Source organism: Primulina huaijiensis, chromosome 16 (assembly GCF_012295235.1).
Source record: "Primulina huaijiensis isolate GDHJ02 chromosome 16, ASM1229523v2, whole genome shotgun sequence".
Lineage (NCBI taxonomy): Eukaryota > Viridiplantae > Streptophyta > Magnoliopsida > Lamiales > Gesneriaceae > Primulina > Primulina huaijiensis.
In genome coordinates, this window is record NC_133321.1 from 16,514,184 (window position 1) to 16,526,177 (window position 11,994).

General features: G+C 33.6%; 1 protein-coding gene across 3 annotated transcripts; it reads right to left on the reverse strand.

Annotated features, from left to right (window-relative positions):
* Positions 1 to 647: 647 nt before the first annotated feature.
* Positions 648 to 6,699, reverse strand: LOC140960745 (PH, RCC1 and FYVE domains-containing protein 1-like). 3 transcript variants are annotated; one of them, XM_073419000.1, is made up of 9 exons: positions 5,914 to 6,699; positions 4,890 to 4,976; positions 4,553 to 4,642; positions 4,322 to 4,408; positions 4,108 to 4,227; positions 1,969 to 4,008; positions 1,737 to 1,883; positions 1,100 to 1,572; positions 648 to 1,012 (listed from the first exon to the last, which is right to left on the reverse strand). In XM_073419000.1, the coding sequence occupies exons 1-9, from the start codon at positions 5,944 to 5,946 to the stop codon at positions 850 to 852; spliced, it is 3,240 nt and encodes a 1,079-aa protein (XP_073275101.1). In that variant the 5' UTR covers positions 5,947 to 6,699; the 3' UTR covers positions 648 to 849. The 3 variants fall into 3 exon arrangements, with proteins under 3 accessions (XP_073275101.1, XP_073275102.1, XP_073275103.1); XM_073419001.1 differs by lacking the exons at positions 4,553 to 4,642; positions 4,890 to 4,976 and having other exon boundaries at positions 5,914 to 6,698; XM_073419002.1 differs by lacking the exon at positions 5,914 to 6,699 and having other exon boundaries at positions 4,108 to 4,408; positions 4,553 to 4,656; positions 4,890 to 4,960.
* Positions 6,700 to 11,994: the final 5,295 nt, after the last annotated feature.

Consider the following 11,994-nt stretch of genomic DNA (forward strand, 5'->3'; position numbering starts at 1 on the left):
ATGATCACATATCTGTGTGAATAGACATCTCCATGTCCTTCCCAATGAAACATGACGTTTACATCACATATGATAGTCTCAAACTCGAGCGACCTATATCCTTATTTTAGGCGGCTGATTCGACTAGGAACATGTTTAGAATATACAGTACACTTCCTAATGAGTTATATGATCTTATGTCGCGACGCAGACCTCATGGTACCTATTGTATATTACAGGACTTTATCTATACAACTTACGTGAGTATTAACATAAAGTATAATATCATAATCGAATAAAATCGAAAAATATTATTAAAACAAATTTTGTTTTATATTAGAGTCAATAAATACTCTAACTACATGTTAACTTGTCTGACACCTACTCTAACAAAAATATCTTCATCAATATGTAAAAGCGAGTTATCGAAGAGATTTAATTCTAATTAAAAGTATATATTTATTGAGTAAGTCTCTATGAGATATATATTTGTGAGACAGATCGACTTGATCAACATTTGCCACAAAAAATAATATTTTTGACAAAAAAATAAAAAAATTTCATGAATTGAGTCGAGTCAAAACTTCGTTTCACAAAATTGATGCTTACAAGAGTTTTTGTGATATTGAAATATTTGAAAAGATCAAATTTATGTGGTTCCTGGCTTGAAACTTATTTAATTAAACAATATCACCAATTGACATGTAAACACTATACAACATCGTTTGAAAACAGTATAAAATGGAACAAGAAAAGCTAATTAAAAATAACGACGATGTAAAATAGAAACCCCAAAAACTAAAATAAAACTGGGAATTACGCTAAGTTAAAGTGGACAACTTTCTCAATATACAACTACACATGCTTTCACTAAAACTGGGAAGAAGGTGAATAAGAACCTTCCTTTCTCTGGCCAGCCTGGCCGGAAACCGATGACTTATCGGATGACACACGAATGTTATATCGCTCGTAAACTTTTTCTCGGTTCTCCGACCACCACAGTTCCGCTTGGTGTTCCCCAAATCTCCTCCGGCTGACGAGCAAAAGTTGAAAGGAAATTAATTTAAGACAAGTTCATCAACATGGTTCCTTAAAAACAAGAAAGGACGACGCCACGCACCTGAATCGCACACGTTTGAGATCTCTAGTTCCATCTCGAAGGGTTACAAGTGTCGTATAAACACCAGGTTCATATTGTTCGATCCATTCAGCTTCAACTTGATGACTAACATTACCAGGAGTCTCTGAGTTCGTAGATTTCAAGCCATTTTCACCATACTTGTAATGCCCGGATTCTTCTGAGCGGTCAGTTGTCTCCTTGGAGGTGGCGAGTCCTAGTCCAGGAGTGGCCGAGCAATGATTTTCATTCGTTTCAATGGTGTTCCCCGAAAATTCCGGATATCCCAGAATGCTGTTTGGTAAATTCGATTCATTCCCGGGGTAAGAGACTGAGTGAGAACCGTTGATTGAATCCGATCGAGAAATACTCTCCCCATTTGCACCCCGATAGTGTAGACCATTCGGTAGGTAAACCAGCTTGAGACTTTCGGGGTCGTATGTGCCAGGTGGCAATCTCTCTGCCATATCTTTTAGCTGGAAAACGAAACATCACAAGTCCACAATCACGTATCTTTCCGATTATAAAACAAACAAGAACGATTTTGAGGGTGAGACGAATACAGAAATAACCAGATCGAACATTTTCTTGAGCCAATGGACATCAAATGCACACATTAACATGCGAAATTAAACCTGACCTGTGCAGCAAGTGACTTGATAACTTCTTTGGCAGCGTTGCATTTGGCAGACTCCTCGGCAGCTAATATCATTGCTTCCTGAGCTTTCCTAGCTGAATTCTGAATCTCCAATTCTTGCTTTTCACATCGGTTTCTAAGGTTCTCCACCTAGTCAAAGCTCAAGATCAAGAAATGATCAAAACAAAAACAAAATAAGAGCATTTTTTCCAAAATGTAAAGCCAAGAAATGTACCTGCGCCCGCAATCTATGCACTTCTTGATTCAGAAGTTCATTGGTCTTCTTTAAGCTCTCGGTGATACTTTTCGAAAAAGAAAGACCTGATGTTGTAGGAACTGGTGTTGCAGATCGTGGGGGGCTTGCCTTTCTCGAGAAAGGGGACACAGACCTAGAACTAACATTGGAAGGTGAAAGAATTGATTTTTGAACTGATCGATGCACAGCAAAGTTCGTGGACATGACAGCATCTCTCAACTGCGATAAAGATACTTGAGAAGAGCCACCTAAAGAGAATGTGTCGGATTTCTTCCCTTGTTTGGCTGCTTTTGTATCCAACTGTTTAATCAAATCAAAGTTCAACGATGGCATCGACGACTTTGTCAACCACAGATCAGCCTTGTCCAACCGGTCCTTGTTCTCACCAGAAACTCGGGAAATGCCATTTTTCAAGCTGTTCGGTCCCGATTCTTCCAACTTACTTAGTTTTGTAAAACAAGAATCACATACACGGTGAGGTTTGCTTGGATTAGGCGCCAATACAGCTCGTATAGCTTTTCTTGAACTGCAAGAATGGCAGTGTACTAATCCACAATTGTAGCAATTATGCCTTTTTCTCGTAAACCCAAAAGCCTGCCTACAAGCCGAACATTGGGACTGCTCGGCACCTGAAACCCACTTGTGAAGACATATAGCAGCACTGTAATTCGCACCACAGGCAATAAATTTAACATGCCGATCTTTTAGAGCTTCGAGTACAGTTGGTGTCTTTCTGTCTTCCACATCGCCATGGCCCAACCTCCCATTAGCTCCTTTACCCCACGTGAAGACCTCATTTTTAGATGTCAATACAGCCACATGATAAGCGCCACAAGAGATTTCTTCAACATATTCACCCTTAATATTGTCTTCTACCAAGCAAGGAATATTTCCGTCAGATTGAGGATTTCCGAGCTGGCCGTATACTGTACTTCCCATTGTGAAAACAAGACCAGTTGTGGTCAATGCGACAGTCAGACTATGCCCACAGCCTATCTTGTGAAGATTGTAGTCTATTAGCCCGGACACACAAGTGGGGCCCAGTCTGGGTTCCTTGTCGCCATGTCCAAGGCGATTCTTATCACCATCACCCCACGTGAACAATTTCCCAGATGCAACACTTGCACTAGACTGGGTTACGATAACCTCGACAACAGCAGCAGTATGCCAAACTCCACATGCAACAGCGATTGTCCTTAACCCTGACAGAGACTCGACCTCCCTTGGATACAAGATGTTTTCTCTATTTCCATGGCCTAGAGCTCCAAAAGTTCCATCCCCAAATGTAAACAGCTGTCCGGTAGATGTGATCAACGCTGTATGCCATGTACCACAAGTAACCTTTGCAACTCGAAGTCCCTCCAGCGGGCCTGAAATTCTTTTCGGTATCCAGTGACAGATATCTGTGCCAAGACCCAAGAGCCCGGCATTGTGTGTACCATCACCCCATGTGTAAAGTTCACCGGACATTGTAACAGCACACGAGTGAAACTCTCCACATGCAACTAAGTCAACATTGCAGAAGGATAAGGATTCAATCAGACGAGGTTGAGATACAATTTTCCCAACTCCATGACCGAGCCGTCCTCCAGATTCTTCACCCCAACTGAAGACTTCACCTTGCCTCGTGACCAGAGCGGCGTGCCTGACCCCACAAGCTATATGATGAACATCAAGAACAATGCAACATTCCAATGGCTTCGGGAGAAGAACATCGGCCCTTGTGCTAATGGCGGTAGCATTCTTCTCTGGCCCAACCTTGACGACATTATCACATAAAACCTCACCCCATATATATACATCACCTGAAGCATCACAATCATCAGGTGCCGAACCATGACTGGAAGTGCTGGGGATACTAGATATGCTAACCCGCAAAACATCTGAACCAGATCCTTTCACTTGCATATTTGTTTCATCCAATGCTACGTATGACCTATCTGAACGAAACGAATTATCTGGATGATAGCTTGTCAGAGAACTAGTAGTTGGACAATTTAATGTCAAGTCTTTGTTTTCCTGTAATACAGATGATAGGTCAAAACATTAAAATACCTTTCTATGACAGATGAACTGGAACAACATTAAAAAAATAATTATTAATATCATCAAACTCACATCAAAATAGAGACCTTCATCACCCCATCCATCAATTTTTGAACGCCCCGCTTGTTGAGATGAAATCAATGTCTCAAGACTTTCTGTCCAGATTTCTGCATCAACTTTGTCCTTGCAGATCTGGTACCAAAACAAGAAAAAGGTACGGATCAATAATAAAGAAGCAAAAACTATAAAGAAAAATTGTTAAAAGGAAACTTTTGGTCCCATTAACCAGGTCAAGGGACTGTTTTCCGTCGTTATATATGATGGAGAAGGCCAAATTTTCCTTGTCAATGTGCAAATTTCGTTGGAAGACAGCCTGGCACAAGTTCAAAAGAATAATTAGAACAGAACTCAGGATATTAGATGCGCTGCAGATGATGAAACTGAAGGGAACATATATTTTGAGCCAATTCATGAAAAAGCATATTATTAACATAACATAGCAATTCAAAAATCTCACAGTTCTTTGTCCAGAAATAATTCTTGAAACTGAAGCTAACTTCAAACGTCTTTCACCACTACTAGATATCCAGATTAAAGAAGTTCCATCCTGCAATATTAAAACTAAAACGACCATTAGCATTGTAAAGAACAAAGTTGTCAAGGAGACTGAAAATGTTCTGAGAGGATGAATTACATAACTTCTGTCACAAATGAACAATATGAAAAACCAAAAAACATAAAGAAACAAAGGAGTCGGAAAAGAAAAGGAAACAAAAGAAAATGAGTAACTGTGCACAAAAAATGATAGTAGAAGTATGTGTCTGACATTGTCATGTAAAGCCTATCGGACTTACATCAGAGAGTCTAAACGGATAAATTTTAGGATTGCCCTTACGGCCGTACTTCAGAAGTTGAGCACCCTTCTTCAGAGCAATCAACGCCTGCATAATGTAAAACAAACATATTATGAGTTTAAAGGTTATAGCCAAAGTTAGAATCCAATCTATGATCACTGACTCTTGCATTATTCTCAAGTTATTGATAAATCATGCTCAACACCAGTTTTCATAATATATACACATCACAAAATTCAAATCGATAAGAATTTACTTTTCCACGATAACAACCGTAATGGAATTCAAAATGTATGTTTTTTTTTCCCGATTCAGTACACGAGACAAGTTCCTCAGAGCACTCGAAATTGGAAAGTTGGAGCAGGTTATTTTCTATGGATACAGGGATGACCTACTAGCAACTAGTTCTTATCTTCCACTATGCTTGACGCTATCTTCTACTACGCTTGACGCTTGTTGTCAGCTCAAGCAGATGGAATGTTTGTCATATCTTTCATACATTCAATGCTCGAATTGGTCACTGTTGGAAATATGCTACGCCAAGTGGAGCATTCTTTTATGGAATTTTCTTTATCTCAGCTACAAAATATACGCAATTGTTCGATTTACACAGGTTTAACGAGTAACTACGCGTCTAAATAAATTTTTCATCAATTTAATTGTTTGAACATACGAGTCTGACAAAATAGTTGGTAAATTAAAGGTAACAAAGCAAAAAAAATAATGAAAAAAAAAACTACATTAACAAGGCAATTGATTCCTCAAATTACCATCCCAATCAAAACACTCGCACATTATAGAATAATCAAATCAACATAATGAAGAGAATTATGCAAGGGAAAAAATGGCATTAGTTAGTCATCACCCAGGGGGTCTAGAAACTAAAACCTCTGAAAAATCTCATACTATGAGCTTGCAAAAGGCATGAAAAATTTGTAAATTTTAGCAACATAAACAATGGATTGTTTTCCTAAAAGAAAACAAATTAGCCACAAAAATCACACTTTGAAGAAACATAAAATACCCGCTCGATGTCACGGTCGGCAAGATCTTCCATTCCATGTGAAACGCTCACCTCCGCCCCACCACCGCCGCCGCCACCCTCTCACACTCATTATCACGGCGGCTCACTGCCACCATCCACAGCAACACCCAGCTCCGCTCCCTACCCTCTCAAGTCACCAAAACCTCCACATACAACAAAAAAAATCACGCCTTTAACCCCCCACAGATCTGTAACACGCAACCCGAAAACACAAGTCTGGAAGCTCTCTCCTTTTTCCAAGAAGTAAGAATGTTTAAACAAAACTCCCCCGTCTTGCAAAAGACCGAGATCGACAGTGTCCCATTTCGAAAAAAGGCTGCTTCCAGCACCGGAAGAACCAGTTTCCGGACCAAACAGACTCCGGCGATGGTATAAAAAATAGCTATAAAAATATGGGAAAATGGAGAACAAAACAAGGTGCGAAAAAGACGGACTACATAATCAAATTCAAGACAAATAATAGAGAAACATGATCAGCAGAAGCGGCAGAAATTCCGAAATCTTGCCTGAGAACCCCACAAGTATCAAGCAGTGAAGTGATGTAGGGGAGTCATACCTTTGCTTCCACTCAACACATTGCTCGGTTTTCAATTATATCTCTCTCTCTTTTTCTGTTTCTTTTGATTTGATTGAATTATTACTCGTGAAATAGTAAACAGTCACTGCTCCATTAATCTTGGACGAAGTATGAGAAATTTATCACATGCTTGTTTTTAATGTGAATAATGATAGCCTGATCTTATTTGTTAAAATTCATGAATCAAACTTTCGAAGAAGATGATTGGATTAGTACATATTTTGAAGATAAATAAATAAACAATCCTAGTCTAGAAGCCTAACAGTCTAGGACCACCTTTTTTCCTGGTTCAGTTTCAGACAATTATTTGTTGATTAATCATAAGTTTGATTGGCCTAATTGGATGAGTCTTCCAAGGTTATTATTTGTTATAATATTGAATAAAAATCAGTATTTATTATGTTTGTGTATTAAAACATAATAATATTTTTTCTAAATATTTTTCTCAATAATATTATTAATCTTATGCCGTTTTTAAAAAATAAAGGTTTTTATTACTATTATTATCAATCAATTGTCCATTTCTAAGGATAGTTTTTTTTTAAAAAAAAAGTTATTTTTGCTTTAATTTTTTTCTCATCTGTTTTTGGATAAATAATTTGTTTTAAATTGTTGAAGAATAAGACTCTTGTGAGACGGTCTCACGAATTTTTATCTGTGAGACGGGTCAACCCTACCGATATTCACGATAAAAAGTAATACTCTTGGAATAAAATAATATATTTTCATGGATGATCCAAATAAGATATTCGACTCACGAAATTGATCCGTGAGACCGTCTCACAAGAGTTTTTGTGATTGTTGAAACGACGTAAAAAAATGTCAGTAATTAATTTTTTTTGTATTTATGTTACTGTTTAAAATTAAATAAATGTGTCCAAATTTATCATTAAATTTCCATATATAACAACATAGAAATATATTTGATAAATAGAAACCACTAATATTATAAAATAACATAGTCTTTGTTTCAATAAAAATTGATAAATATGATATATGGAGGATAAATTAGGAGTTAGAAGCAATAAATATAAACAACATAGAAGCAGAAATAGGTAACATGTTTTTGCTTATTGTTTCTCTAAAATAGATAGCTTGAAAGTCTCACGATATGACTTTTCACCTATTTATTTATTGTCTCTGATTAATAAACAAAAACAGGTTGAAAAAACAGTTTCTTAAATGGGATCACAATTTATTTATTTATAATTATTATTTTTGAATATAGATCACAATTCCTATAATTTTTTGGGTGTATGCTTCTATATTTTGTAAAATATCCTCCTTGTGATAGTTATATAAAGTAGTAATTTCATAACACGTTACATTTAATGATAATTGCTTATTAAAATCTTTATATAATTTCTATATAAATTAATTTTTCAAAAAAATATACATATATTCCACTTGCTCTAATAATGATTTATATTACATTATATTTGGTTTCAAATATTTCTATTATACACACAATAAGTTATTTGTAACATAAGTAGATTGAAATGGTATGTACAATGATTAATCTCCTCTTTCTTTTTTTTTTTACATTTTCAATAAAAAAAATTTTGGATTTGAACATAATTTCACCTAAAAAACTAGTTTACGAAGAGAATATGGTAAAAGCCATATATATATAACTCTCAATAACATAATTAGATGATGTAAATCTAACAAAACGTACCCTCTCATATCAAAGAATAAAAAGAGTGAAGTTTATACGATATCAGTGGGTAATGAACAATACTCATAAATTCACACGAAATGGTGAGACTGAGTTCTTATATCATGTTAAGATTATAAATTTTGATCTAATTCAATCTTAAAAGCTATCGCAAGAAGAAATAATTATCTAAATTTATATATACATCTTTCAAAAAATTAATTTAAATATAAATGTGATTAATTACAACAAATAACAAAATTCATTCCGTGAGTATGAGTTGGAAATATAAATGAGATTCATTACAATAATAAATAACAAAATTCTTGCTGTCAGTATGAGTTGGTGCTAATTAGCCTTCGTGGAGTACAATGATAGCAAATATCTGGCAAGACGGAGAGCACGTAGACTCAACAAATGCCACGCATATACCTCTAAGCCATGTACCAGCATCGCTCATGTCAAGTATCCTATGACAATTTATATATGTGGATTGATTTGACGTTACGTTTTCTTTTAATAATATATATCAAATCAACTGTGGACACGGACTTGAGTATTGTTTAGACGATATCTATTGGATGTATAATTTCGATATACGTCATTATATTCAATATATAGACGTCAGCTCATAGGTAATGGTATATAATTTATAATTTTAAATTATACAACAGTTCAAACGATATGTTTCGATCGTTCTTTTGATAATGACATTTATTGTGCTCAAAAAAAGTACTATTATTGAAATATTTGGAAAAATTTCATGTGATTGTTCAGATACATATACATACATCCATGTGAATTATCACTCGTACGTAACATAACGAATTAATTAATATAATATATAGTATGTTTGTAATATATTCTTATACAGATATTCTTCCAAGAACTGAAATTTTGATGAGTTCAAAAAAGGCTAAAAATATTTTCATGCACCTTATAACCAATCAATTGGAACAACATAGCATGCAATGATAGTAGAACATTTTCAACAAATTTAACATTACTCGATATTATTTGTGACACGTGTACACAAACACACACACAAAAAAAATAAAAATATGATTAGAAATACTTAGACCACAAATTGAAAAATTCAGGCCAAGCTCATCATTCTGCTTCATAAATAAATATCACTTTCTGGGCAACTCCATGAAAGGACTCCTCGACAACAGATTCACGCAAAAACTGAATGTTAATATTAACCACTCTTTCTTGAAACACAGTTTAACGTAAGACGGTTTCACGTATCAATTTTGTAAAACTGATATCCAACTCGATTCGATTCATAAAAAAATATTATTTTTTTTGTTAGAAATATTGTTTTTTTTACTATATGTATAAAACATGTTGATTCATCTCATATAAAAAAATCAGTAAAATTGTCTCACAAAAAATTTATATAAAAAACAATACATTTTTAAAAATAATTAATAATATTTCCGTATCCAGACGAGACAAAGGACTTCAGTCGTCAATAATATTTAATTTTGAAAGCAGAATTCTTATCTTCGTCATAATTGTGGGAACATTTAGCATTTGCCCTAGCTAAAATTATATTAGGTTTATTAGAAAACATTATTAGTTATTGTTCAGATTTATTAATAATTATGTATTTATATCAATTTTTTTGATCCATTATCTTCTATATACGAGGGTTATTTCATTCATATGGTTAAATAGTGCTAAAATTTTATAAATGGAAAACATAGTATTAACCATTTAATCATCATTAATGAAAAAAGTAAAACGAGATCAAATTTATAATTAAAAAATATAATTTCATTATATATGTGTGTAGATGTTTCGATTGTATGTACAAACCGACCTGACCAAACCGATGAAAAATATTATTTTTTATGTCAAAATATTACTTTTCATTGTATGGATCAGATCAACTCGTCTCATAGATATATGTAGAGCAAAATTGTCTCACAGTAGACCTATTCGCGTAATATTAATAAATAGCGCATTTAATTTTTTTTAAAGAATAAATAAGTAATGTTTGACAATTTTTTTTTATAAATTTAATATGATGTTATTTTGTTTTTATTTAAATTAATTTTCTCCACAATTTTGCCATTCATGCTTGGGTCATTGCTGGCGCGTCAGTGTTACCACTTACCACCTTCCATGTCTTTAGTAAATTGCAAAAGAGCACTCTTGTATCTGATATGAATATGTGATTAGTGTTGTTAACATAAGATGATGATTATTTTTTCTTCGGTCGTCCGAAAACAATATTTTCGAGCTATTGTAATTGAGCTTTAAAGTAATTTAGGTTATAGTAGCGTTTTTTACTTTATGTATTAATTAAGTCATTTACAATAGTTAATGTATAAATTTGACAATTTATAAATAGTTTATGTATCAATTAATTCATTTACCATAGTTCATGCACAAATTTACTAATTTATCAATAATTCGTCTGTGGCAAAATGAATTTTACTCATTTATTTTATGTAATTAGGCTAACTTAGTCTTTTTCCTTTTAACCCTAAATATATATAACTTATTTTTCTCCTTTTTTGGCTAGTAATGTTGAATGATTATTGGTGGAGATTTACACTACATCAAACCGTTGTTCTTCTTTTCTTCATCTTGTTTTCCTGATTGCCATGGCTTTGTACGGTACCGTTGGTCATATCAAGCGTCAGATCNCGATATATATATCATATATATATATATATATATATAACATGATTTTTTCCCTAAATAGTGAATATAACAAGTTGACATTGTCTTAAGAAAAGTCATAAACAGCTCTAAATAAAGAAATATTGTAGTTGATCTGATTGGTCAAATAAAAACCAAGCCAAAAGGAAAGTGATGGAAAAGAAAGCAGAAAGAAAAGCATAACACACTAATACAAAGAGGATTTTCCAATGCAAACACTAAATTTGGAGAGAAAAAGCTAAATTTGAAAGAGTTGAGGGGTTTTGATATGACATTACCGACAAGTTTGGTTGGTGCTAAAATATTGAAATATATATATATATATATATAGTTAGTTAGTTAGTTAGTATAATAAATAATTGAATTCATATTTTACTCCATAGTTTTTTTAAAGACACATTATATTGTTATAATAAAACCTAAAATGTGGGAAATGCGTGGCTCGTGTATATATATCCCGTGGCTCGTGCATATATATATGTGTGTGTTTGTGTGACGGGTCAATCCTACCGATATTCACAATAAAAAGTAATACTCTTAGTATGAAAATAATATTTTTTCATAGATGACCCAAATAAGAGATTCGTATCACAAAATACGACCCGTGAGGCCGTCTCACAAAATACGACCCTTGAAGCCGTCTCACACGAGTTTTATCATATATATATATATGTGTGTGTGTGTGTGTGGAGTCCGTGTGTAATTTTGAATTTGCCTAAAATAATGTTCATCATATCAAACTAACTACATGATTTTACTATATTATAATAATTTTTGTTTATATTTAATTTTATCTTACATCATTTCAAATTCAAAAATTATTAAATTTTATTTTAAAATTTTAAAACTATTTCATTCTGTAATTTTTTTTTCTAGAATCCACTAGTTTATATAACTTACGTGTCTCCTTTTGCAACGATTTTTATTTGATATTATCGAGTGGACTATATAATGCTAATATTCACAAACAATATCATGTGCAAATCTATATTAATCATAATTGAGGCCATATGGTGAGAAAATTATGTTGTAACATGACATTAATTTAAAGAAATTTTTTTTGTATTTGTTAAATCTAAATTATCCTAAAGATTATAATGATATTCCATTATTTTTGTTACTTTATATCGTCAAATGTGCGGCTAATTTT